Source organism: Chelonia mydas, chromosome 21 (genome assembly GCF_015237465.2).
Source record: "Chelonia mydas isolate rCheMyd1 chromosome 21, rCheMyd1.pri.v2, whole genome shotgun sequence".
Lineage (NCBI taxonomy): Eukaryota > Metazoa > Chordata > Testudines > Cheloniidae > Chelonia > Chelonia mydas.
In genome coordinates this window covers 12047708-12075186 of record NC_051261.2, presented here as the reverse complement: position 1 = coordinate 12075186, position 27479 = coordinate 12047708, and the positions used below count along the sequence as shown (strand labels likewise).

Below are 27479 nucleotides of genomic sequence, written 5' to 3'. Positions count from 1 at the left end.
CAGAACCCTGGCGTGCCATCACATCTTCACTACTGTTGTGACCCGTGCTAGCTAGGTTACTACCCGTGCTACAGTCACACCTTCACTTTGCAGCGTAGACTAGGGTGACCAGATGTCCCCGATTTTATAGGAACAGTCCTGATATTTGGAGCTTTTTCTTATATAGGCTCCTATTACCCCCCATCCCCTGTCCTGATTTTTCACACTTGCTATCTGGTCATCCTAGTGTAGACGTAGCCTGAATGTGAGGCTGCAGCTAGTTATCTGGGGATTGGTTTGTCACTGCCTGATCGGGGCTTCTTTCCCAGGAGGTGTATTTTACAGGGCCTGGGGCTGTGTGACGCTCCTGGAATGCTAACCCGCTGTCATCAAATACCCATGCGGCTTCTCACAGAGACCCAGGCACCACGCCTCCTGCCCCTCTGTGCCTTCGAGGCAACAACAGCAATAAATAACCACCATCACGGGGTGACATTTAAAAAATAAAAAATACAGATTGTCAGACTGGATGCACTATTTAGCCCAGGATCCAGCGGCCAGCACCGGATGCTTCTGAGGAAGGTGCAGGAAACCACATAGTTGGCAGATGTGGGACAATCAGCCCCACAGGGAAATCTCCTCCTGATCCCTTTGTAGTTACAGCTTGTTTGATGCCCTGAAGCAGTCTAGGGTTTTAAGGGGTGTGTGGGCCTGTGCTGGCTCTCTGCCCAGGGTGAATTTCCCCCAGTGAAAGTGGAGATCTCCTGCATCCCAATGGGTTTCTGAACAGAAAGGGAAATTGAGTTGATGCTGGTGCATCCTAGCTCCCATGAGTTTGGAGCGCTGGCAGTTAGGGGGGGAAAAAACCCTTTTCTTTGCCAGTAAGCTGAGCAAACTTGATCAGAAATCCATGCAGAGGTGACAGTCAGGGAACCCCGTGGTGCCATTTTCACAGTCACGTCTCGGAGCAGAACCACACTTTAAGCCCCAGAGGCAACACGAGCTTTGAGGGAGCAATGAAGGTGGGGCCACTAAGGGGCTGCCTCTGCTCCACCGGGAGGGGCGGATTTTCAAACATACTCAGCACTGGCCTAGCTTTGCTTTGGAGTCCAACTCCCAGGGACCGAGATGGGAGCAAAGTGACACCTCGCTGGTATGTTGGCAGACGCCACGAATGAGGCCGGGTGACGGACTGAGAGTGGCTCAAGCCCTGATCTTGCCGTAGGGAAGGATGAGCTCAAGGGAAACCCCGTCGATATCGATTGTGGGTGCTCCCATGGATAACTAGTGTCTACAAAAGGGAAACGCTTCTGTGCCAGAGACGCCCAGCTGCATGCCTGCCTCGGCAGGACCTGCCTCCATGCCAGATGCTGGGGAGGGGTGGGCATACCTCAGAGAGAAGAAACTCTAAGCACAATTAGGAAACATGTTTTCCTTTCATTCCCCGGCTCTCCTTTGATCTCCTCTCTGTTTTTTAGAGGAGGGTGTTTTTCCCTTTGTGTCTCTGCTGCCCTAATTCTTCCCCCCTCTTAATTTCTCCCCACTGACTTTAATTAGGGCCTCATTAGTCCTCTCTACAAGCACTTTATAAAAGAAACCCTCTCCTTCTGCCCACTTAGTTTGCTTCCCAAGGTTCGCCCACCACGACCGCTCACACAGGCTCCTCCAGTTCCAAGTGCTTCGGACAACAAGGACAACAAGGTCTCTGCAGCTAGCACCAACAGCCACTGCACAGACAAGAACCCTTCGTGATGGGGCTAAGAAGGGGTCTTGCTCCTGGAGATGCAGCAACTCACTGTAAAGCCTGTTCTTTGCTTGCTGGTACCCACACTCTGAGCTTAAACGAGCGTAGGGTTGGGCCCTCAGTGCAAATGAAAGTGTTATCCCTTTCTGATCCGAGCAGTTAGTCCAACTGGGGTGCTGACGGTTGTTTCCGGTAGCAGGAGAAATTGATGAGGGAGTCAGCTTTCTTTGATCCAATGCTGATTATTTACAGAGAATGTACAAAGTCCTATTTCCCTGAATGCAGGAGGAATCACACAACAGGAGACAGTTTCTGTGCTTGCAGCTCCAAGACAGGGTGACTGTATTTCCCCCAAGGGAAAACGGGACACCCCCAGCTGCTCACCTGAGGCCCCCACCACAGAGGCTGTTGCTGGAACCCTGCCAGCCCCTCGCATGCTAGACCGTTGCCCTCCCACCCAGCCTTGCCCTCCCACACAGGGCTGGCATCTCCGCTCACCCGCCACACATTTCTCCACACCCCACTTTTTTGACAAAAGTGGGCACTTGTCCCGTTTGCCCTTGCCAACTGATCAAAAGTGGGACAAATGCAGAAAAGGTTGGGGCAGCCAGGACAGGGCTTAAAAAGGGGACTGTCTCAGCCAAAACGGGATGTATGGTCACCCGATTCGAAGACCCTTTCTAGCCAGCACCTAGCCCAAAAGCTTTTCTCAGGGTCACACTCACAGGACTTGTACAGGGGCTTTTTGGCCCCTGCTGTCTTGTGTTATCGCCTGCTTCTTTCTCTGCTCTTCTGGCCTCACCGTCTCTCTTTCACAGACACACAAACCCGCACAGAACAATAGCCAGCAAAACCCCTCCATGCGCCTGTGTTTTGGGTGAGGGCTGCTGTTGTTTCAGCTATCTGATTCCATAAAAGTAAGAAATAATTAAGCTCCAACTATCTTAAATGAAGGGCAGCAGTTACACCCCCGCCCCCTTTTCCAATTCAATAAGGTCTAGTCAAACCCATAACAGAGCCGCTCTAGTGGAGACAGCTGTCCAGATCCTGCCAGCTTAAGGCATCTGCCAGTCCATGTCCTCCCCGTACTCATCTACCCAACAATCTCGGCACTGCTATTTGGGGAGGGGCTGCCACATTTCTTTTCCCCACTGAGAGCTGCAAGGAATGCAATCAGCGCGACAGGTTATGTATGCAGCAAGCACATCTCTGAGCAAGGATCAGGTGGCCAGGCCTAGCAGGGTGGTGAAGCACTGGAATGGGTTGCCAAGGGAGGTGGTGAAATCTCCATCCTTAGAGGTTTTTAAGGCCCGGCTTGACATAGCCCTGACTGGGATGATTTAGATGGGGTTGGTCCTGCTTTGAGCAGGGGGTGGGACTAGTTGACCAACCCTCGTCGTCTATGACTCTAGTTCAGTGCTGCTGGTGGCCCGTCCTAGCAGCACTAAGGGCTGCTCTCTGAGCAACACTAATAACACTGACTTGTGCCCCAGCTCCTTTTCAACTCTGATCCAGCTCCCTTCCCGATTAATGGGATCAGGGGCTTTATGAAGATGGTCTCTCCCTGCTTTGTGGCTCCCCTGGACAAGAGTCAATAACTGTAAGCTGGAGAACTTATCAGAGGCGCCCTCCCCTGCATACAAATCTCATTAAAAGAAGGCCCGGTGTCAGTAAACAGTTTTATTACTGACTATTTATATTGGTTTCCCTTTATCCCCTCTCGGATCTGCTGGTAAATTACCCGCCTGAGCGCTATTCATTCAGGAGTCCCCATAGTTAACAAACTGGTCACAGGCGCTGCTGTGGTGGAAAACATGTATCAATTTCCCCCAAATCAAAGGAGAGGGCTGAGAAGGTGGGGGGGGGGAGGTCAGCGGGGGTTAAAACTGGAGCTGCCCGAGGTAATGAACTAGCTCCCGTCCCTGTGTTTGAATGGGGAGAGCACAGAATCTGGGGCACTAGACAGAGGGCGGGAGGCTGGTGCCGGTTCTCCATCGGTGCCAGGGATGAGACGGACTCCCCGTCACCTTCCCCGCCCAGATCCAGGTCCCAGTTTGGGGGGTGTTCAGACCTGGAGGATTGGTGCAGCCCATTATAAAGATAGGAGTCCGTTCGGATTCAGATCCAGGTTTGGGGGCTAGGGACTGGGCCAGGAGTTTGTTCAAGCCCATCTCCAGTTTTGTACCTTTCTCTCTCTTGCCTTGTTTTCTGGGAACTGGGGCCTTACATCCCATCAAGACCTAAGTCAGGCAGCTGTGGTGAGCGTGTGGGGTCTCAGCCAAGAGGCCCTGCCATTCGGGACCCTAGCATACCCCGCCTCCCTCTGCACCGTGACCAAGTAGTCTGGAGCTCTCGGACACAAAAAAACCCACAGGTGCCCCAGAAGCGGTCACACAGCAGCCATCCCCCCACAGCCAGAGAGCTGGACTAGACGGGTACCGCTGCCGGCTTGCAGCGTCTCCACCGGCGCGAAGCCTGGGCACCACAACAGCAGCCCCAGCAGAGGGCTGGGGTGTCCCAACCCCCTTCCCCCCCCAGCGCTGGGCATCCTAGACCTCCACCCCCGGAGCTGGGCGTCCCAGCACCTCCCCCCGCCCCCGCAGCGCTGGGCATCCCAGACCTCCACCCCCAGAGCTGGGCGTCCCAGCACCTCCCCCCCCCCAGCGCTGGGCATCCCAGCCCCGCCCCCTGGCCATCCGACGATCTCCCCCCCCACCCCCACCCCCCAGCGCCGGGCATCCCAGCCCCTCCCCCGGGCATCCCTCGATCTCCCCCCAGCGCTGGGCGTCCCAGCCCCAAGCCCGCTCACCCCTGCGAGGCTGCATCCCAGCCGCGGGCTCCCTCTCTGGCCGGGCTGGAGGAGAAATGCTACCGGGGGGGCGCGCCCCCCGCCCCACCCCAGCCGGACCCGGCGAGGCTGCGGCAGCTCGGGCCGGGCGGCTGCAGGGGGCGCTGCAGCGCGGGCCCTTCCCGGGGGCTGGGGCGGGGGGGGGAGCTCGGGCTCCCGGGAGCCGCCGCCGCCGCCGCGCGCCGAGAAACTTTCCCCTGCGCCGGGAGCCGCCGGGCCACGGCTCCGCAGGGGGAGGGGAGGCAGCCCCCGGGGGGGCTCCTTGCGCGGCCCGGGGGGGAGACGGAGGCTCTGCCGGAGCCGCGGGGGATGCTCGGAGGAGGGAGGAGCGGCCGCGGGTCCCCCCCAGCCGCAGCTGGCTGCAGAGACGCCACCGCTCCTAGCCGTGGGGCGCGGGGTTGCAGCAGCACCGGGGGGGGGGGGTGCAATCCACAGGCTGCAGCGAGCTGACACCCCAAGAGGAGGAGGGGGCAGGAGTGGGGGGGGGGCTTTGTGGCAAGTCTCAGCTTGCAGGGCCGGGGGGGGACCTACCGGGGCTGATTCCCGCCCCCCCCCCGCTGCGCTTCCCGGGATTCCCCTGCCGCTTGCTGAGCCGAGCCGGGGTGGCGGGGGCTGCTGGCTCCTGGGTACCCGCCACAGGTTCTCGAGCCTAGTCCCGGGCAGCGAGCTTGGCGCCCCCCGGCCGGGAAGGACCCCCCGCCCGCGGAGCTAGTCACATTGCCACGGTGCAGCCGGGGGGAAGGGGGAAGGGGGTGGGGGGATCTGCTAGCCCTCCCCATCCCTGCCATGAACCCTCCTGCTGCCCGCCTCGCTCCCTGCCCAGCTGCAGGAGGGAAGCGCACAGTCGCTGCGTGCGGTGCCGGAGAGGGAATTGCCGCTCGGCTTTCGCCTGGCAAACTGCACCCAGCCGGGGGGAGATACTAGCCGCCGCTCTGCGGGCTGAATGCAAAGGAGCTGCCCAGGGATCCGGGCTCCCTGCGGCCGCCGCCGGGCAGCAGAGGCGTTTGGCCCCCAGAGAGAAGCCGGGTGGACGGGCTGCATCTTCTGGCTACTTTCACCAGCTGGAAGACACGGGGCTTTGGAAAAAACCCAGCCCGCTGTGGGTGAGAGTCTGACCCTGCCTGGACCAGGAGCACAGGACGCTGTGACAAGGAGCCTCCCTCGAGAGGGGCAGATCCCCCCCACCTCCCGCACGTGGGGTCCCCCTGCGAGGCTGGGATGTGGTGACCCGGGTACTAAAGGAACCAGCCTGTGCCCCCCTGGAGCTGCAGCTCTCCTGCGTGGCTGGAGCTGGGGGCTCCCTGGCTGCAGCTTTTCTCCTGCTCAGAGGGGCTGGGACTAGGGGGGCTGCCGCCCCCCCTTGCTTGACGTGGTTTCCATCATACCCAGGGTTGACAGTTTGGTTCAACAGCTCTCAGCCCCCCTCCCCCCCCAAATGGCTCCAGCCCTCCTGCTCTGAAGGGAATGCAGCTACTCCCCAGCCATGCTGGGCTGCCCTGTGCCAGGTGGAAACGTCCCTGGTAGTTGGATTTAGAGGGGACCCTGCAGCGTGAGAGGGGGGTCCAGCCCTGCCTCCCCGCCCCCCTCCCAGCCCACTCAGGATGCTGGCCGGCTGGAGAGAGCTCTCTGCAGGGATTGGTGCCACGCTTTGCTTCCTCCTCTTCTTCTGGCTCTTGTATTCTCAGCCGCCTAAGGAAGGTAAAGTCTCCGCTGTATCATACTCCTGCCAAGGCTGCTGGCTTGTGCCAGCTGGGGCAGGGGGGGAGGGTTTAAAGGGGTTGTGTCCCCTTCTGCCACATGCCACCCCAGAGAGCCTGCGTCAGAGCCATCTGGTGCCATGCAACCAGCAGGGATCCCCCTCCTCTCTGGGATTTTGCATCGCAGAGGTAGCATCGCCTGCTGGAGGGGCTGGGGGAAAACTTTTCAGCAAGGGCTCCCCAGAGGAGAAGAGGTTCAGTCTTCCACTGGACTCAGTCTTTGGCTGCCAGGTGCCTGGACTGGTTTTCAAATTGAGAGGCGCTGGCCTGCGGTAGGGGGAGGATTCACCTCTGTGAACTGGGAGTCTGGGGGACTGATAAGCCTTGCCAGCTGAGCCGTTCAGCAAGGAAACTGGGGCTGCCCTTCCTTCCCAAGGCTGCTGGGCCTGCGTGGTGCACTGGGTCAAATGGAGGTAGGTCAGAGCTGGCCCAAGAGATGGGGCTACCTCTCCTCCCTGTTACCAGCTGCTAAATCACATTAGAAAGAGCATGAGATACAGTCAGTACTTCCCTAATGAGTCCTCTCCATGCAAGGCAATTGCGGTGTCATCCAGTGGGAAGGGAAGTGGTTTGCTCCATCATGAGTGGGGATCTGCCCATAGGACAGTCTCTCCCTTAAGATGTGAGGATACCCTGGGGAAAAGTTTGCTCTAGGGTCTGAAGCATAGGACTGGGAGTTAGGAAGTCTGGGTTCAACCCTTGGCTCTGCCACAGACTTTCTGTGGGACCTTGGGCAAGTCACTTAGTCCCTCTCTGCCTTGGTTTCCCATCTGTGAACTGGAGATCATTGTACCTCTGTTTACTGAGGATTCTTTATTAACAGGGGTAAAGCACTTAGGTGAAAGGTGCTACAAAGTGCAAAATATTATTGCCACGGGGGCTGGTGCTGGTGCTGTTATATTTACATGGGATAAATTAAAATAAGCTGCCTGGAGAATGAACTCTCTTTAATTGTACAGAGTCCCATATAGTGTGGATTGCAGCTTGGGTGCCCAGGGTGACTCTTCTCCCAGACAAGGGGGATGGAGGGAGAGAAGTGAAAGTAGAACAGAGAAAGGAAAACTGCCAGGTTAAAAAACCAACCAACCCTGAAGAGCACTGTCAGTTTCCCTTTTTCTTCAGACTGGGGGGCGCTGTATGTTTCACAGTGACTGAACTTTGTCTAGTTCAGTGTCCCACTTTCCAATGTTGTCCCAGCTGGTTTCCAGAAGGCTCTTGGGGATGGCCAGGCATGTATATTGGATGAGAGCTGGAATCTCTCTCTCCATTGTCTTTTGATGATATCTCATGCAGTACGGATCCTTTTTATAGCTGAATGAAATTCACTTCTAACACTGCTTGGTCTGTACCCAAATTGCTGCCAACATGGGGGAGGAGGGTTTCACACATGACCCAAGGAAAGACAGTGGGAAATTGGAAGAGAAGCTGTTAAAATGGCATGGGAATTGGGGTGAAAAATTGCTGAGAACACCCCCCCCTTTTGTGGGGCTCAATCTTGCGGGAGTGCTGCATCCCTTGACCTAGGGACGTGGTGGAATTTCCATCCTTAGAGGTTTTTAAGGCCTGGCTTGACAAAGCCCTGCCTGGGATGATTTAGTTGGGGATTGGTCCTGCTCTGAGCAGGGGGTTGGACTAGATGACCTCCTGGGGTCTCTTCCAACCCTAATCTTCTACGATTCTGCATGAATTGAGGTTGCTTGGCACCTCAAAGGACAGGCCCCGTGCTACGTAACTGATTTGCTGTTCAATCTTCTCCTCCGCTTTCTTGCTGCTAATTTGCCGCGTGACTGCCGGGGCTGGCAGCAACCTGAATAAACCATGCCAAGACGCTTGCTCGCCCCCTGAATCGACACCGTTACGCTGAGCGCTTCAGCAAGCCTGCCGCGTCTCCCTCCCCTCCAGAGGCTGCGCTTGCAAATGAGGACGTGAGAGGAGCATTGCTGAGCCATGTGGATCCATAAATAATGCCACAATTACCAACTGTAACTAAACATTTATGCAATAATTCAAATGATGCAGCATTACTCAGCCAAGCAAGAGACAAGTTCAAGCCTGGCCTTGGGCATGGAAGAGGCTAGAACTGCTAAAGCATCAGCTGGGGTTGGCAGAGCTGTAAGACAGAACAGCTAGAGGGTGCAGTGCTCCTGACACCACAGCACCCCCTGCTGGGCAATTTGTAAAGCAGCTGGGAACTACTAGTCATTATTCATCCTTGTTAGAGGTAAGGGGCCGCCCCAGATTGCAAATGTCAGAGGAAAGGAACCCCAGTGTCCTTCTGGTTTAAGATATTAAACCAGAAAGCCCAGCTTAACAAATGGGTAGAGAGAAGGCCTAGTGAGAGAGCCAGCACAATCTAGCGGATTGAACCAGGAAATCCTAAATTCAAACCTCAGCTCTGCCATTAACTCACTGGGTGGGTTTGAGGAAATCATGTGACCTTTCTGGGCCAAATTTATGCTCTGAGTTACACAGGTGTAAATCCAGAGTAACTTCAGTGGAGTCACTTCTGATTCACAGTGGAGTAAGTGAGAATTTGGCCCTCTCTCAATTTGACATGCATGTGTTTTAGTTGCTCCCGCCTGTACAATGGGGACAGGTGCACTTAACTACATCAGATGTGGTTTGGGAGGATCAGTCAGTTAATGTTCTCTAGGCAAGTGCTAAGTGTAATGCTCAGATGTGTGTGCGTGTGGCTGGGTGCATGCCTGTGCCCTGGTGGAGGGGGAAGTCGTTTCCAGTCATTTCAAGGGGGCGTTCTGATTTAAAAACCAGTGGCACAAAAAGACACCCCCCTGCCCCAGCTGGGTAACTGGAGGGCATAAAATTTGAACGGCTCTGAGCAAATTTTGAAATGAACACCCCCTTGAGCAGAAAAATTTCAGAGAGACCCTAACATGTTCAGAGCCGTGATTCTCAGTGCCCTTGCCCTGCTTGAGAGTTTCTTCTCACGCTGCTTGTGATGGAATAAAACAACTCAGAGCAGTTCTCGTGCATTCCTTGTGGCATGCAGTTGTGTATGAGTGCAGAGGCAGCACCGCCTGCTCCTTTAGAAGGAGGATTTAGTTTGGATTCATAGTAGCTGCTTTCCAAGCTGCCCTCATTCTTGTGCTGGAGCATTTTGCAACGTGTGACTCATAAAATCTCCTCCAGACATTATTGAAATCGCCCGTTGTCCAAATGGCCACAGCTAATTGGCAGTGTATGTGTGGGCAGGGGGAATGGTGCATCCCCCCGGTGCAGATCTCAGAGACCCCCAAGGCATATCCCAAACCAAACCATAATCCCTGCTGAATCAATGGCAAATCTCCCACTGATTTCATTGGAACCAGCATTTGGCCCAGAGGATGCCTGGCTGTGGACAGCAAACAGCAGTGGCTTCAAAGCTACCAAGCACTAGGCCAAACATGGCTCACACTGGAGCTGCCTATAAAAACACTTGTGACTGCCTGTAGCAGCCTGTAGGGTGGCATCTTCAGCAGTGACCCTGCCTGCACCCAGCAGAGGCTGGGAATGATGGCTGAAGCCCCTAATACTCATCCACAGACTCCCTTTCTGACAGATTCTCCCCCGTGACTGGTCCGTGCATTTTTAAAAATTTGGTAATGACGAGGGACGGTCAGTGTTATTGACCCATCACTTAGGAATGGTCCATGGGGTGCACATCTCAGCCCAGTGAATTTTTCCTGCTCCTGTCTCTCTCCACGTGGTGCTTTTCTCTGTCTAATACAGACTGAGGCTCCTGAAGATGTCTCGCTCTTGTCACCCGAGGAGAGGAGAAGAAAACGCCCCGTCTCTTCAGTGCTACTTTCAAGGGTCTGATTGAGAGAGGAGCTAGAAGCAGGAGCCTGGCTGTTTTAAATCTAGGAACACTGAATGCCAGGCACACAATTAATCTCAATGTAATGAGAGGGATAGCGGTGTGTTAAATAATTGCCCCAAGGAATGGAGGCTTTGGATTCGTAACCAAGTGCAATCTGCAGCTGTCCATTGGCATTTGTCAGTGTTGCCTTTGATGGGCATTTAAAACCAATGTTGACTCAGTTACCCAGACCTTCCAGGGGATGAACTCCCCCGCTCTTCCACTTTAAATGCCAAGTTTAATAGCCTGGGTCCATTGAACTCAGCGGGTGTTTTGCCACTGACTTTTCTCTGGAGCACCGTTTCACCCCACAGCTGTACTGAAAGCCTTTTGCAGCCCTGGGAACTGCATGTACATAGCTCCCAGGGCTGGGTAGAAGGCTGGGTGTCCATCCAGACCTCAGAAGCACAGATGGCAGGGGAGGCGTCCATGAGACGGTCTCTCTGTTAAACGGAACTGGGAGTAAACTTGGCTTGAATAATGGTTCCAGCTAAACTGGTTTCTAAGCTGATTTAGCTGATGGGAGTGGATGGAGTCAATGTGTGTTTGAAAGCCATGCTAGCTAGTTATCTATCCATCCATGGCAATTGCTCTAACACTTGAGCATCCAGACATTGGACAGACAGACAGTCTGAGCTGGATGGCTTATTCCCTTGAGCAGGAGGCTGGTCCAAAGAGACACTGCTTCATGTCTTCAAGGCTCATCCTGAGCTCCAAGCAGAGTGAATTCCACAGTGCCCGACCCCGGCACGTTTCAAACTGGGCCCAGCATTGAAACCAAGCAGCCTGCAGTCCAGGGGAGAGGCAGGTAGAGCAGAGCACGGGCCCACAGGGGTTTCTGGCCAGCTGGAGCATTTAAGAGAGTCAGGCCTGATCACATCAATCTAGAGTCTGCCCTGAGGGGCAGGGCCCTCGCTCTGTGGAAATGTGGCTGTGCTGGTGAGACAGGCTGTCCAGGAATCCAGAAACTCACCCTTGTGCAGAGAGCCTGGCACAGGTATAGCATTGTAGGTTTTCGGCTGGCTTTCATCCGGAAGAAGCGCTGGGTGGGGCTGGAAGAGACCAGACAGTGAGTCCAATCAAGCTCTCCAGGCCTTCCTCACTTGTCTTCAATGGAGTCCCTCCTGTTTTACTCCCGTTAGTGGGAGCAGGAGCCACCTCAGTATTCGTCAGGACAACAGGGAAGCTCCAGCCGGCGGGCCACACAAGACTAACAAAACAGGAGCATCCCAGTTACTCAGCAGGACTGCAGGCCAAAGCTGTTGCTGAAGAAAGAAGTGGCTATATTTTCAGATCAATTAAAAAAAGAAAAGACTAAGGATAAATACATTAAAAGGCTGTGAGACGCTCAGACACTATTGTTATGTGAGGCCAGATGGGGACCATAGATTTAAGAATCAAAGAAGTTCTGAAAGCTTTGTAACGTTTTGCCCTCCGTTTACTATGAATTAAGGGCCTGATTCTGTGACATGGCAAGTGCCCAAGTCCTGTTCACTTGAGCAGGAGCTGAAGATGCTCAGCACTTTGTAGGATAGGTCCCCAAATTGCTGAAGGTTATTATTGAAGTGTAAACATACTTAGAAAATATTTTCAATGATTTTTTTTTTTTTTTGTATTTCCTGATGACCCCACACCACCAAATGCAGATCTGCTTTTGGGTCTAGAATTCAGCTCCAGCGCTTGGAGGTGTTAAGATTTGACAGAGTTCACTGGTTCGGTCCATTCCACGGACAGCCCATTTGGATCAGAGTTTAGCTCTTGCTTTCTACACAGTCACCCTGAACGCTTGGGAACTGAATCATAGAATCTTAGGGTAGGAAGGGACCTCAGGAGGTCATCTAGTCCAACCCTCTGCTCAAAGCAGGACCAATCCCCAACTAAATCATCCCAGCCAGGGCTTTGTCAAGCCTGACCTTAAAAACTTCTAAGGAAGGAGATTCCACCACCTCCCTAGGTAACCCATTCCAGTGCTTCACCACCGTCCTAGTGAAAAAGTTTTTCCTAATATGCAACCTAAACCTCCCCCACTGCACCTTGAGACCATTGCTCCTCGTTCTGTCATCTGCTACCACTGAGAACAGCCTAGATCCATCCTCTTTGGAACCCCCTTTCAGGTAGTTGAAAGCAGCTATCAAATCCCCCCTCATTCTTCTCTTCTGCAGATTAAATAATCCCAGTTGAGACCCATCTCTAGCTATTATAGGTACTTACATGGCCCGCATCACCATAACATCCAACTGCCTCACACTCTTTGAATAATCATATCTTGCTCTTCTGCAGCACTTGTGACAGGGTTGGGCCAGATGGCTATAGGAGAGTAACAGAAGTCAGATATATTAGCCCCAGGCTAAGTAGGTCCCTTTTCCCTGGGTAAGGTAACAGGGAAGGTTCCAGAACAATCAGGAACCTTTTGAAGACAATTAAGACAGGCTGATTACAACACCTGAAGCCAATCAAGAAGCTGCTAGAATCAATTAAGGCAGGCTAATCAGGGCACCTGGGTTTTAAAAAGGAGCTCACTTCAGTTTGTGGTGTGCGTGCGAGGAGCTGGGAGCAAGAGGCACTAGGAGCTGAGAGTGAGAACGCGGACTGTTGGAGGACTGAGGTGTACAAGCATTATCAGACACCAGGAGGAAGGTCCTATGATGAGGATAAAGAAGGTGTTGGGAAGAGGCCCTGGGGAAGTAGCCCAGCGAGTTGTAGCTGTCGCACAGCTGTTCCAGGAGGCACTCTAGACAGCTGCATTCCACAGGGCCCTGGGCTGGAACCCGGAGTAGAGGGCGGGCCCGGGTTCCCCCCAAATCCTCCCAACTCCTGGTCAGACACAGGAAGAGTCGACCTGGATTGTGGGTTCAGAAAAACGGCCAAGCTGAGGGCTGCCGTGAAGCTCCAAGGCAAGCAAATCCTCCAATAAGTGCAAGACCCACCAAGGTAGAGCAGGAACTTTGTCACACACTTTTCAACAGTAGATCTCAAAGTGCGTCACCATCTTTAATGTGTTTATCCTCACGCCCTGGGAGGTAGGGCACTGCTACTATCCCCATTGTACAGATGGGGAACCGAGACACAGAGAAACTAAGACACGTAAGGATCAGAGCCTAACTCCCATTGAAGTCAGTGGGAATTAGGTGCCTAAATACCTTTGAGGATCTGGGCCTAAGTGACTTGCCCACGGTCCCAGGTGTCCTGGGTCCCTGGACAAAGCCCTGACCACTGCACCTCCTCATTCCTCCTGATAGCTAGCTTCCCAAAGTTTAAAAAGTCAACCAGAAAACCCCACAACACCCTCCCCCGCAAACAAACCATCTACTCATAGCAAAAAATAAACCCACCGAGTCTCAGAGCCCAGATCAACAGACTCGGGCTCACGCTGCAGGGCTAAAAATAGCCATGTAGATGGTCAGGCTGGAGCCCCGGCTCCAAGACCCTCACTGCTCACCAGGTTTCACAGCCGCAACTCCAGTCTGAGCCCAGATGTCTACACGGCTATTTTTAGCCCCGCAGTGCCAGCCTCGGGAGCCTGAGTCATTTGATCCGTGCTCTGAGACTCCTTGCCGCAGGGTTGGTTGGTTTTTTGTGTGCTGTGTGGACGTGCCCAAATGAAGGGCCTGATCCTGGAATCCTTCCTCATCAGGCCGTTCCCCACTGACTTCAGTGCTGCGACTGTCATGAGGAATAAAGGACGGGGTCCAAATTAATCAAAACAAAGGCATAAAACAACACACTCGGAGGCAAGTCATACCTAACGAATGGCATTCTAATTGAAACATCTTACCCACCCACATCTACTTACTCAGATAACAAATCGCTTACTCTGGGAGAGTCCAGATTGAATTTATATATTACAGGCCAAATAAATAGGAAAAGGCTGCCAAATCCTTCCATATAAATCCCAGTGACCTCATCTCTTTTCATCTGTGCAATTTGGAAAAAAATACGATGGGAAGCAAAAAATGTTTGTATTCAGCTAATAGGGCAAACGGCAAACAGGTGGGGTTTTTCCCCCTCATTTGAAGGAGCAGGACTGTCAGAAATAGAGAGATGCCGCAGCTGCAGACTGTGCTTGCGAGGAGTTAAAGGGGCCTCGGCAGAATCAGTCACATTGCTATGTAAGAGGTCTTGCCATGTTCTCCTGTTTGTAACCATCCATACATTTAAAGGAAGGGGTTTCCTAACCCCGCGTTAGTCAGAGCAGCTTAGATCACTGGAACGGAAAGAGTTTTGGGAACCCTGTTATGCCTGTTGGATACCAGGGGCCAGATTCTGATCTCAGGTACAGCAGTGTAAATCCACTGAAGGCCGGATGCTGCTCTCACATCCACTGGTGGAAATCTGGAGTAACTCCACTGCAGTTTGTGGGCTTCCAGCAGCGTAAAAGTGGCAGGAGGGAAGGATCAGGCCCAGTGAATGTACACTGGATCTCTGAGCCCCGATCCAAAGCCCACTGAAGCCAGTGGCTGTTTAGGTCACAGGGCTTTGAATTGAGCCCTACGCGAGAGCAGAATCTTGCCCCAGGTTTACAGTGGACTTGATTCTCTTCTTGCTTACACCAGTGTAAACCAGGAGTAACCCCCTTGAAGTCAGAGTTACACCAGTGCAACGGGGGGGGGGGGGGGGGGGGGGGGAACAGACCCAAGGTGCCTTGTGCGTGTGCCGTGTACGGTACATTTCCAATCCACCTCCAGCAACAGGCCCTGAAAGTGTGACCTTAATGGTAAAGAACGGGGGGTTGTGTTGGACTAAAGAGCAAGAGTTGAGGGTTTCAGCTCCCGCCATGAGCTGCGGGTGGCAGCGTGCTGCAGAATTACCCGAACCCTTTAAACACCCTGCCTTGGGCCATGTTGGACTGCCTGCCTGCCTGCCCCTGCCCCTTGTCACAGGCTGCAGAGGGAGAGCGCAAGGGGAGCCAGACGGAGTATTTAAAAGGCTCTGAGATGATGCCGCTCACGTGCGGCTGCCTCTCACCCACCTGCCTGGCGGCATTCATGGGTTGACATCTGTTTCCCCGGGACCAAAATGTTAACAAGGACAGGCGCAGACCCTGTGCTCAGCGACAGGGGAACGCTCCGGGCTGAGCACGAGGAGGCGTGCTCCGGCTGAGTGCAGCCTTCCCCTTAGAGCAAGGAAGCCCAGACTGTCTTGCATGCAGCCCAGCCTTCCTGTCTGTGGGATTCACTCACGCTCCCTTTACAGATCAAAGGGCGGAGGAAGGGCGGCTTTAGGTACCAAGGAGTCTCCTCAGGCCAGGCAGACTGGGCCTTGCCCTATGCTGGGCTGGATTGGAGACCTTCTGAGCCTTGCCGGCTGCTGCAGTTTGGCTCAGTGTGCACCCAGCCTGCTGGCTTTGCCTTCCCGTCCCCATGTTACCAGCCTTCCCCCTGCACAGAGGTGCTAAGGGATCACCGTAGAGCTGTTCGAACGACTCCCCCTCCTCCCCTTGGGAGAAGGACCCTGCTTATGTTGTAAGCCACTCCCAGGCCCCACGGGACAGGAAAGGAGCTAAGGGAAGGTGCTCAGTGCCTGGCCAGGGGGAGGTGAAAAGCTAGTTTTCTCTAGATTGGGCCATCTCCAGAGTTGTCCTGACTCAGGCTCCAGTCCCATGGAGGAACCGATTCCACTTAACTCAACAGGGTCTGCTGGAGTTGTACTTCTGTGGGGTTTAGTTCCTTTCACCATGGGAGCATCAGGCTGTTAGCCCCTCTGAAAACCAGGCCCTAGCTGGCTCTGGTTGGGCTCCCAAGAAATAGAGGCATCCAAAAATCAGTGGCTTCTTTTGATTCTGTTGGCCCAGAATACACAGCAAGTCAGTGACAGAGTAGGGCATAGGACCCAGCCGCCCTGACTCCCACCTCCCTGTTCTTGCTACTAGGGCTGTGCCCTGCCCCGACACTGACTGCGCAGCGGCTGCTGGATGTCCCCTTGTCTCGTTGCAGGCAAGGAGCTGGAGGTGGGGATGTGTGAGATTACGGCGCTGAACAGAGACCTCAGCCACCCCAGGAGGATGATCGCCCGGCAGACAGCACGCTGTGCCTGCAGGAGAGGCCAAGTCGCGGGCACAATGAGGGCAAAACCTGCCTGCGTGGATGGTAAGAGAGCTCTGACTGCTCCAGAGAGCTACGGGCCAGGGCCATGGGGCCACCTGTGGCTTCTTGGTTCACCATGGTCACCTGGGACTTTATGGTGACAGCAGCCCCAGAACTCAGATCCTCCTGCTCCCAGAGGTGCTGAAACTAGGGGCAGGGCTGCACCCCTGGCTTGAAGTGGTTTCCATCACATGCAGGGTTTACTGTTTAGTTCAATGACTCTCAGCCCCCCCCCCCCCACTCTACAAATCATTCCAGCCCCCCTGCCTGCCCCGGAAACACAGGCCCCTATCATCACTGGGAGCAGCTAACTGTACAGGTGACTTGACACACAGTCAAACTGTCCTGGGTGGGGTCCATGGTGACACACACGCGCCTGCTCATTGAGAACACTCATGGTCCAGCAACGTCCAGCTGTATCAGGGTTTATATCTGTTGGTAGCAAGGTGGGGGGCAAGGGAGGAGAAGAACCCCCTCAGCATGGGGAAGTGCAAAGCTCTTTGGAAAATCTGGCCTGTTTGTGGGTGCTGAGCCCTTGAAAATCTGGCTCTGAACTCTGGGAAGTCCAGCTTCACAAGCGAACTCCTCTCCACTCCCAGGCACTGCACGAGTGCAGGGAGGCAGGAGCCGTGCTGGGGCCCTGCTGGGCAGAGTTCTGCAGAGAAAGCCCCACTGATCCTTTCGGTGCCTGCTGGAAGCCTTGCCAGGCGGGAGCGTTGCTATGCCCTGCAGCTGTCAGGGGCCACGTGGCGCCCTGGTGAGGGAGGGACATGTCATCTCAGGTTGCTATGTGTAGGGAATGTGTCCCTCACAGGTGGCAGGTGTCCCTACGTGTGGGGAACACGAGAGGCTGCTCCAAGCCTCCGGCTTGCAGACGGCTGTTATCTACTGTCGGTAGGTGCTACAATGATACAGATTGTAACGTTCTGCATAAACTGTCCCTGATGGCCTCAATTCTCTCTCCCTTTCTCCTCTGCCCCTTTGACACATTTTATTTTACTCTTATTTTATCTCCTGGTCTCCTTGTTTTGGATAACTCAATCCTTCTTTCTACTCCCTTTGATTTTACTTTCCTTATTTGTTCCTGTTCTTGTTTAATCTTGTGCCCTCTCTCTCGCCATTCATATCTACCTATCCATCCATATATACATCCATCCCTCCTTATATATACCCATCTTTCTTTCCCTATACACACCCATCTATCCATCCATCCCCATATATATCTGCCTCTCCATGTCTATATACACCCATCTATCCATCTCTCTATATACACATCTATCTATCCATCCCCATACATATCTGTCTCTCCACATCTATATACACACACCTATCCATCCATCCCTCTATATACACATCTATCTATCCATCCATCCCCATACATGTCTGTCTCTCCACATCTATATACACACCCATCTATCTATCCATCCATCTCTCTATATACACATCTATCTATCCTCATACATATCTGTCTCTCCATGTCTATATACACACACCTATCCATCCATCCCCATACATATCTGTCTCTCCACATCTATATACACACACCTCTATCTATCCATCCATCCATCTCTATATACATTTGTCTGTCCATCCCTATATACACCTTTCTGTCCATCCATCCCTATATACACCCATTTATGTATCCATCCATCGCTATATATACACCCATCTATCCATCCCCATACATATGTGTCTCTCCATTTCTATATACACCCATCTATCTATCCATCCATCTCTCTATATACACATCTGTCTATTCATCCATCCCCATACACATCTGTCTCTCCATCCCAATATTATATCCATCCCTATATACACCTTTCTATCCATCCGTCTCAATATAAACCCATCTGTTTATCCATCCATCCCCATATACATCTCTCTCCATCCCTATATATATATACCCACCTTTCTATCCATCCCTATATACACCCATCTTTTTCCCCTTTGTACCCTACCTCTCTCTCTCCCTCTTTTCATAACCCTTCGAATTTCTCCCTCCCCTCCCCATGCTCCATGACCTCCCCCGCTCTATGTGGCAGCTCAGCTCATTGCCAGTAAGCAGTGGTGCGGGATGGAGCCCTGTGCCGAAGGGGAGCAGTGCACTTTGTTAATAAATCGTTCAGGCTGGAGCTGCACTCGACGATTGGGCCGAATAAAAACTGTCACAGTAAGTAACTCCTGCCTTCTGGCAACCAACCCGACTGAGATGGGAGAAGGAACCAGCCGGGGGTGGAGGGTGTCCTGGTTTGAAGGTATCTGGAGGGGGGGGATTGGTGTTAGACCAGTGATTCACTTTCTTTCCCAGCTGTCTCCATGGATGAGTGAGGACACCCCCCCCATCAGCTCATGCATTTGGGTGCACTCCCAGTAAAACCTGAGCTGCTCTGCCCAGAGAGCTATTCCAGGAACCAATCAGGACAGGCTATAAACATGTCTCCGTAGGGCTGGATGCTCCTTTGCTGGAGAAACTGGTTTCACTGCCATTTCTTTACACCTCCCGTCACTCCCATTGCCTGATCTTAGCTTCAGTGGCGATGGGCATTTCCAGGCCTCTCCCCGCACAGTCAGCCCCAAGCATTCAAAGATCCTGAGGCAGGTGCCTGAAAATCATGAGATTGGCTTAAAAAGCACCATATTATCGACGGTCTGGATCCTCAAAAGTATTTAGGAGCCCAACTCCCAGTGATTCCAATGGGAGTTAAAGTTATTTAGGAGCCCAACTCCCAGTGATTCCAATGGGAGTTAAAGCTATTTAGGAGCCTAAAGATCTGGGCCTAGGCACCTCGCAAATGAGCCTGTGAGGGGTGGGACAGGTCTGCATAATTGTTATCTCATCTTAGAGTGATGGGGAAACTGAGGCACAGAGCGGGGAAGTGACCTGCGCACACGGATTCAGTGGCAGAGTCAGAATGAGAGCCGAGATCTCCAGCCTCCTAAGCCTGAATACTAACCACAAGACCGTCCCTCTCCTAGTATGCGTGTGTGTATGGGGAAGGTCAAGTCTTTAGGCATAGGGCGGGAAGGGGGAATATTTGCATGGCGGGAAAGGGAGCTTGCTGTCTCTTACTCTAGACAGGAGGGCAGAGCACTGTGGTTGCTCCACGCAACGTGCACAGACCGACGGGAGAAACAGCCCCAAGAAACAGACCTCTGGGCTGTGGGGTTTGTGGGCTTTGATGGAAATTGCAATGAAATCCCAACCCCGGTACTTTCCTTCCACTTGCCCTGAGAGCACAGGGAGGCAGCTGCTGGCACCTAAGGGAATCAGCTTTGCTAACCCAGGGAGAGAATAATAGATCCTGCAGGCCCTGCTCTCGAACCCAGCTCCATCCCCCAGGGAGAGGTGAAGGTCTAGTACCCACTCACAGACTCCACTCAGCACTATCTCTGCCCCAGGGACGGGATAAACGGGAGGTGTCCCTTTGGTACAAGCCCTGGCCCTGCATTATCATAGAATGGACCCAGCTTGGTTCTGCCTTGTCCGATTACAAATGCATCACGGTTTTGTTTCTAGTGCAGGGAACACAGGCAGCTGGCTCTGGCACCTGCTCCCTTCTGACTTCCCAAAGGAGAGGCCCTCTTCTCCACTGGGGCTGCCTGCCAGGCTCCCCACCATGCCACAGGCTGCCTCCTGGAATAGGCCTGTACACATGCTGTCATTTTAAACGTCTGAAACCTGCAGACTTGTTCACAGCTGGTTTAGTGCCAGCCTCTCCCAGCACGGGAACTGTAAAGGAGGAGGCGAGACACTGGCTGTGGGGGAGCGCCCAACTACTCCAGTCCCTACCATTCCCAGCAGGGGGCGCTGTAGGGCACGGGACAGCAGCAGTGCCGTGGAGGAGGGGAAGGGGGCATGCTTTTCCTAACGCCCACTGGAACTTTGGGGGTATTTTATAGGCTGGTGGGGAGTGGACAAGCCCGAGCTGCAAAACCTGGATCCAGATTTGGAACCCTTTCTGACTGCACACGTTCGGGGTGTTGAGATCGGTGGTTCTATTCTGGCCTCTTCTAGATATGGGGGCCAGCTGTGAGGTTCAGACCTGGATCCAAGTTCAGATTCCAGGCACCTCCCAAGAATCTGGGGATGTCTGGATCCAGGGTTTGAGCTGGGGCCCATTCTGTCAGGCTGCTTGGCCTTTCCCTTCACAGACAGCCGAGAAAGACTGGAGCCCTGTCTCTGCTGTGGGGAGGTCTGAGGGGACGCAGGTGGAGGAGGGTCTGTGTATCTTGCATCTGAAGGCTGTCAAAGTGACACACTCCTGTAGCCGCATCCCCCAAACGAGCCCTCGGCTCCAGAAGCAGCTGCGTAGCTTCCCTCCGCGCGAGGCCCGGGAGTCTGCTCTGCAGTCAGCTCAGCCAGTGAATGACAATGAACGGGGAGCTGGATGCTGCTGGTGGGAGCCTCAGAAGTGCAGCGGGATATTTTATTAATGTCAGAGACATTAAGGTTTGGAGAAGAGCAAATTATGCTCCCCGCAGCACAGGGGAGACAGGCATGGCCAGGCCACGGCTGTTCATCTGGCAGGCAGGCAGCTGTGTGAGCACGGCTGTCCTGGCCTCTAGCTATCTCCACGTTACCGGGTTTGTCTCATGGCCCGGTGGGAGGGACCCTCTGTTGCACAGGGAGGAATGAGGGCTGGACAAAGCCTTTGCAGAAACCACGGCTCTCAGGCTGGTTTAGAATGAGGTGCCCATGCGAAGGGCTGACCTCTGGGCTCTGAAGTACAGTTTAGTTTCCTGTTTAGTTTCATAGGCACGGCTGCACTGGGTCAGACCAGGGGCCCATCTAGCCCAGTATCCTGTTGCCAACAGTGACCAGCACCTGCTGCTTCAAAGGAAGGTGCAAGAACCCTGTAGTGGGCAGCTATGGGTAACCTGCATTATGTCTCCTCCTGAGATCAGTTTAAGCCATGAAGCATGAGGTTAGCCTTTCCAAAACGTTTGTGAGCAATAACTACGGTACGCTAAATCTGGATATTCATGGTATCTCTGTCAATGTCCAATCCTTTTGTTAATCCTGCTAAATTCTTAGCCTCAGTGACCTCATGTGGTAGTGAGTTCCACCATCAAATGATGTGCAAAATCATGAATCTAATTAGGTCTATCGGTGTGTGGTCAGGACCAGATGTGCAGCCTCAGGACTCTGTATCCATGGCTGGTGTCCCATCGAGGTCTGTGTGTGCTATCAGGGCTTTGCCTTGCAGGGTTGGGTTGCCAGCCCCAGCCCTGGTGGTAGCAGGGGACTTGACCCAGGAGATCCCTTCCAGCCCCATCCCCCTATGACCATAAAGTCCTGCCTAAAAAGGATGGGACCCTTTGTATTGTCAGGGCATTATCTGCATGGTCGGGACAGAGTCTCTGTATAAGGCTGAGCTCTGAGTCTGGATCAGGGTCTTTTCTGCAGTTGTCACTGGGTTTGGTTTTAGGATTGAAGCTGGTTCTGAGAGACTGGGGACCGGTGGAGAAGTCTGGGTATGGATGGTGCCCTGTCTGTAATGTCAGGACTCTTGTTCATGGGGGGTGGGTTCACTTCTGGGGAGTCCAGGCCTAGTCTAGAATATTGGGGCTCTGCTGGGCTGGGATCCCATCCTTCCATCCCTCTGACTCAGCCTGCAGTTCCCTGCGTGTCTCTCTCTGGTGTGAAAGCCTGGCGTGCAGCGTAAAAGGGTCCCGACTGTTCCAGAGAACAGCCAACTGCGTGCCATTTCCAGGCAGCGAAGGAAATATAAATCCACCCTGGGACGCTGGGAGTGGGAGCCAGGGGAGAGGAGCGGCACATTCGTACTGATCAGACACCGTCTCAGAACTCTCCTCCTGCCCCATTTGCACAGCCCTGTTTTGCATAATTAAATATTCAAATGCACTGGGCAGCGGTGTGGAATCTGCACATTTCTCCCCAGGAGTTGGGGGAAACGCAGAATCCTACTTGCTTTCTGGAGCGGAGAAACCTCCCCACCAGAGCAAATGGATCACAATAAACAGAAACACCCGCAACCTCTCTCCGGGAGGTCTGAAAGGGGCGGCACACCCCACCGCGCTTCCTCCAAACTCTGTGCCTCTTGGCCTGGGCCTTTCTTATTGACCCCCTTGAGATTCAGAGTTCATTCCTGTGGAGGAGCCCCTCATTCCTTCAGTAAGCCCAACCAGAAGTAGATCGGTACAGGAAAGATACTGGCTAGTCAAGGCACTAACCATCCGGCTTAGAGAAGAGGTTCTTGATTGGAGGTCATGACCAGGTGTCAGGGGGATCATGACCACCTTGCCCTGCCCCTATTGATAAATCTCAGGGCTAGACTATTGAAAAGGGGGTTGCAATATGGAAAAGGTCGAGAACTACTGTGGCACAGGCCTGTGGACTGTGTGATGAGTTGGCTGGGTCTCAGTTCAGCAAGACGATCAGGGCCTTGAAAGACAAGTTTCTCAGAGGACAACCAGGGTAAAGCACCAGCCAGTTCTTGGGGACCTGAGATAGATTCACATGGAACAAAATCGCAACTTTGTTCCATGTGAAGCTGATTTGCGGCTCCCAGCTTAATCTGCGGGAGACGTTCGTGTGCAATACCACCATGCCGAGAGGGCCAGCTGGCAGCCCCAGCTCAGGGGAGGCCCCGACCTAGATAGCAGGTCAGGGGAGAGCTACATTGGCAGGTCTGTCTGGGCGATTCTGCATAGAGCTGATTGTATAGCACAGCCAGACTCCTCGCTAGACCTTTGCTTCCAAGAGCATGACGTCGTCTACAACCGTTTAAGAAACGGGGAGCTAAGATGATGGCTCAGGGGGCTGGAATTCATTTCCAGTCCAGCTAGTGCATCGCCAAGAGCCATTGCCATCAGAAGATTACGTGCAATAAGCGGATGGGTCTCACTCTAGTTCCTAGTGGACACACGCTGTCATAACTGGCACCAAATGACAGGTCTCGGCAGAGGTGCCGGGGACTGACTGGATGGAGACTGAACTCCCATCTCTGGAGGTGGGGTCGCCATGCCAGGGTTTAGGCCATGCTTGTACCTGTTCTAAAGATGTGGGACTTTGGCCCCACTCTAGATATGTTAATCGGGTGAAACCCATGGGGGTTTTTAGAAATGTAATAGGATTCTCTAGACATTGCTGTAAAGCCCCATTGAAATGGGCCCAGAATGGCACTTCCTATAGCTTTTGGCATCATCCCTTTGAAGGGACAGAACCTTGTATTAGATTCTCCAGGATGGGTCAAGAAACTCTATAGAAAAGTGATCATTTCGTATTCTACCCTATGGGACTGCTCAATAAAGGGCACCTCTCACCCCAATCATGTCTCCTCTGGGAGCTGCTCCCATGGGGAGAGCTGGCCCCAAAATTCCCAGTGTGTGTGTACATGTAAACATATGCCTCTCTCCCCCCAGCTCCCATCTTCCTTCCTGTGTAGAAAGAATCATAGAATGGTAGGACTGGAAGGGACCTCGAGAGGTCATCTAGTCCAGTCCCCTGCACTCGTGACAGGACTAAGTATTATCTAGACCATCCCTGGCAGGTGCTTGTCTCACCTGTTCTTAAAAACCTCCAATAACTGAGAAAGAGCTAAAGCCAAACTCATCCTGAGCCAGATTCACCACCAAAAACACGCAAGCAGCTGCCATTGGCTGAAAGGGCAGGGCTGGAATGAGCCCTACAGTCCCCTTCTGCGGCTTCGATGCTAGCACACCACCATCCCATTGCCCTCCATCACCACCCTACCCCGGGAACCCCGGGATACCTGCCAGTGCCCACACAGTGACGGGGATGGGCCGCTCTGTGCCTCCCAGAACCACCTGGCTCCATGGAGCCCGCAGTGCTCAGTCCAAGTCATAAAGCACCTCAGAAATTCAGGCCGAAGGAGGGGGCTGGTAGGCCCATGGCGCTGGGAATGAGACAGAGTCGCTCATCTCTTGGCTTCCCATTCACATCTGGCCTGGTGCCTGGGCTTTGCGCACCTAACACCCTGAGGCAGCAGCTCCTTTGACAGTCCCAGCCTCAGAGCGGTGGCTAGCCAAGGGCTGTTGTGTGGTGGCCTGGCTGCACTCAGGCCAGTGCGAAGTGCATGACCCAGGAGCTGCCCTCAGTGAGGCCAAGGACTGACCGGGGCAGGGAGGCCAACCTCCCCTCTCACCCCGCCGGGCTGGGGTGGAGAGCTTGCCCCGTGGTACCTGCCCCGTGGTTAGACATAGGCATTCAAACTCCACACACACGTTGTCCAGGGCTCTCTGCTCAGTGTCCCCCGCTGGATCCCCTGTTCGGACCCTGCAGCCTGCACCCCTGTCCCTGTAGGCTGACACCCCCCCCCAACTCCGTACTCTGCTGATATCCAGGTTTGGGGTGTCTTTCTTCTCAGAGAGGGCAGAGGTTTTGTTATGCACTGGGCTCTCCCCACCATCACCGGGTTGATAAAGACCCTTCCACAGTGTCAAGCTCACAGCACAGAGACGATGCTCTGGGGTGGGGGGGTAACTGAAGAGTGGGGACGCCCCAGGCAGGAGGCAGCAGATGGGCCTCTGGGTGCACAAACCCCTGTCCAGGGCCCCGACCTGCCCCAAAGCACCCAGGGCTGTTGGAGGCAGAGAAGGATGGGCGGGATTCACAGGCTCCCTGTGTGCTTTGTTTCCCCAGGTCTCCTGACAGCAGCAGCTGACGGCCCGAGCCTGGTGCCTCCACTCCTGGCTGCCGCAGCGGTATACCACCTTCCTGGGGCAAGGGGCCAGCCCCTCTGTCCACATCCCCGTGGGTTGGTCTCCTTGCAGCAGGACCTGGCAAGTCTCTGCTCTGCACCACCTGGGCCGGGCGGCCTCGCTCTGTTGCCGGCTGGGATGATGCCAAACAGCTGGAAAGATGTGTCGGGTTTATCCCGATGGAATGGATTTCCGTTGTCAGGAGGGGTTTTAACTGAAATGCACCTTTCTGCAAACCTTTTAATTGTGAACTGAGGGAGCAGCCCTTTGGCACCCATAAAGAGTGGGCACATTTGCTGCGGCTGGCTCACTAGGCTGTGAGACCCAAGGAGAGACGGACGCCGGCTGATGTATAACCACAGCGGAGCTGAGAGGTGGGAAGCAAACTCTCTCTTGTATTTCTCCTCCCCTCCCAATCTCCAGAGAGCGAGAGGGTGCAGCGGGGACAGCTCCGGAGAGAAGGTGCTAAGGTCATCTCATCTCTACCCCACTGGGTCACCTTCAGCCCTTTGGAAAGTCCGCTGAGGTGGTGTGGGGCTGTCTGAGCCAAGCCCCCACCCCACAACCAGCAGCACAGGTTCCCCACCAGCTGCTGTGATTTGTTCCATAGGGAAACATTGATTTGATGAGTTTCTCTTCCCTTTCCATTTGCAACTTGTCCATCAGCAGCTCACAATTTCCCCAGGTTCATTCAGCGGCTCAGAACAAATGGCCAAATTATTCCTACGAATAAATTCTCAGCCTGTCACCCAATTGCAGTCAATTCATCATTGGGTGGGGGTGGGGGGAAGAATCTTTAAATTGAGTCATGTTCATTTGTTTTGATTGGTCCCATGGTGGTGTTTTGGGGCCCTGACTGGCCAAGCATCACTCTTGGTATGGGGTTACATGTTCCGAATTGGGTTCCCATGAGTGCCTGCCAGCCTTCCCACTGATGTCCCTCAGTTGTTGTCGGCGGAGGGTAGCCTGGGGAGGTATTTGCCATGTGCATGGGCAGGAGGGAGAGAGAGGGTGGAGTGAGGACGTGCTGAGAGCCTGAGCTGTTGGGTTGGAAAGGCTTGTTTGCCTCACACTGGTCTGATCCCACAGTGGAAGTAAGAGGAAGGTCGGGTGCTGGGGAAGCACTCAGGGCTTGACGTTGCAGCCTTGTCTAGACCAGGATTTGGGAGGTGTTGGCTAACTTGTGTTCACGGCCGGGTGCAGACAAGCAGGGTGCCTTTAACACATGTTGCATGGCTCATGTTAAAGCCTAAGTCAAGGCACCGGTGTAACATGTATTAAAAGCACACTGCCTTGACCACACTAGGCTGTTAACACCTTCCAAATCCTCATCTGGACAAGGCCTGAGAGGTGCTGAGTGCCTACAACCCACTCTGAAGCCAGTGGGAGCTGAAATTGCTTGTCACCTCTCAGGATCAGGCCCTTTCTGCTCTATAGAGAGTGCTTTACGGTGGTCAGAACTATGCAGCTGGAGAAGAGATGGTCCATGCCCTGGAGAGCTTATCCTTAGAGTGGAGCCTGAGACAAAGCCGTGGGTGCAGACATCCCCGAGCTGTGGGCAAGTTTGGATCTCAGGGCTTGCATGTCCTTCTCCAAGGTACCAACAGGTACAGAGCCATCAACACACATGAAATGCATCTGGACAATAGTGCAGACAGGCCTCGCAGAACAGCCAGGTCTGCCTGGGAGGAAGGAAGCCCACAGGAAAGGTCACTTGCAATGCAAGGGGACAGCAAGGCAGAAGGCAGAGAGCAGGCCAAGGGGAGGCTGAGCAAGACCAACATGGATCAAAGTTTGCAGGAGTCCTTGAGGCACTGATTTAAACTAGGAGGGGCTTGATCCCTGCTGCCAGGGCATCTCTGAATGCTAGACAGTGTCCAAGAGGGGTCTCACTCTGTGTCTCCAATACTGAGAGCCAACAGGCAGCTGGCTGGTGATTTATAGCATTTTCCTACCCCGGTTCCCAGAGTGGCTTTGTAGTTGGGGATTGCAGGGTGGGTCATGGGCTGGTTCCACTTTTCATTCCCTGCAGCCCAGCAGTATACTGGGGTGACCTGGCCCCGTCCTCTCTCATGTGGCATAAAGAGCTGGCTGCTGCTAGGGGGAAGATCCCTGTCCCTAACAAGCCCTGCTCCATCATCTTGTAAATATTAACGGGGGTCCCTCTCCTCCCCATCTCGTTGTGAGTGGGACTCTGATCCATGGGATTTTTTCCACTGTAATAAGTTTCCAAAAAACTTGTGATGTCAACAATGTAAGGAAATAAAATTCTAACTTTATTAATCCGGTCAGACTCTTGTTTCCCTGGTGATGGTTTGCCCCCGTCCCCACTGTGGCAGTGAGGGCAGGCTCGGGGGGAACAGGGGGATTACCTCCTGGGAGTTCTTGGCAATGGCTTGGCAGGCTGCTACGTAACGAGCACGTCTCAAAAGGAATCAGCGGCGCGAGAAGGCCTGGCCCTGAGCCTGCAGTCCCTCCACAAGTAGGCAGAGTGAATGGGAAGCCCTACAGGGAACCTCTTGCT

At 53.8% G+C, this 27479-nt stretch overlaps 1 protein-coding gene and 1 long non-coding RNA gene across 6 annotated transcripts in view; one reads left to right on the top strand and one right to left on the bottom strand.

Annotated features, from left to right (window-relative positions):
- The window catches only part of LOC122463466, a 34725-nt gene extending 29699 nt beyond the window's left edge, over positions 1-5026 (bottom strand). For 2 of the 3 annotated variants that reach the window (XR_006286878.1, XR_006286877.1), the window contains exon 1: positions 4533-5026. This is a non-coding gene — a long non-coding RNA (uncharacterized LOC122463466). The remainder of the gene's footprint in view (positions 1-4532) is intronic. The other variant, XR_006286876.1, reaches the window with a different exon arrangement.
- Positions 5027-5290: 264 nt separating this feature from the next.
- Positions 5291-27234, top strand: LOC102934640 (chemokine-like protein TAFA-5). Of its 3 annotated transcripts, none has more exons than XM_027825912.3 (4): positions 5291-6269; positions 16121-16273; positions 18313-18440; positions 24897-27234. In XM_027825912.3, exons 1-4 carry the CDS (start codon positions 6173-6175, stop codon positions 24903-24905), a joined length of 387 nt encoding a protein of 128 aa, XP_027681713.1. In that variant the 5' UTR covers positions 5291-6172; the 3' UTR covers positions 24906-27234. The 3 variants fall into 3 exon arrangements, with proteins under 3 accessions (XP_027681713.1, XP_027681714.2, XP_027681712.2); XM_027825911.3 differs by having other exon boundaries at positions 5350-5674; XM_027825913.3 differs by lacking the exon at positions 24897-27234 and having other exon boundaries at positions 5318-5674; positions 18318-18442.
- Positions 27235-27479: the final 245 nt, after the last annotated feature.

Coding starts and splice junctions, on each gene's coding strand:
- LOC102934640 (XM_027825911.3), top strand. CDS start 5,515: ATGCAAAGGAGCTGCCCAGGGATCCGGGCTCCCTGCGGCCGCCGCCGG. Junction 5,675..16,120: donor AAAAACCCAGCCCGCTGTGG/GTGAGAGTCTGA, acceptor GTCTCGTTGCAG/GCAAGGAGCTGGAGGTGGGG. Junction 16,274..18,312: donor AAAACCTGCCTGCGTGGATG/GTAAGAGAGCTC, acceptor TCTATGTGGCAG/CTCAGCTCATTGCCAGTAAG.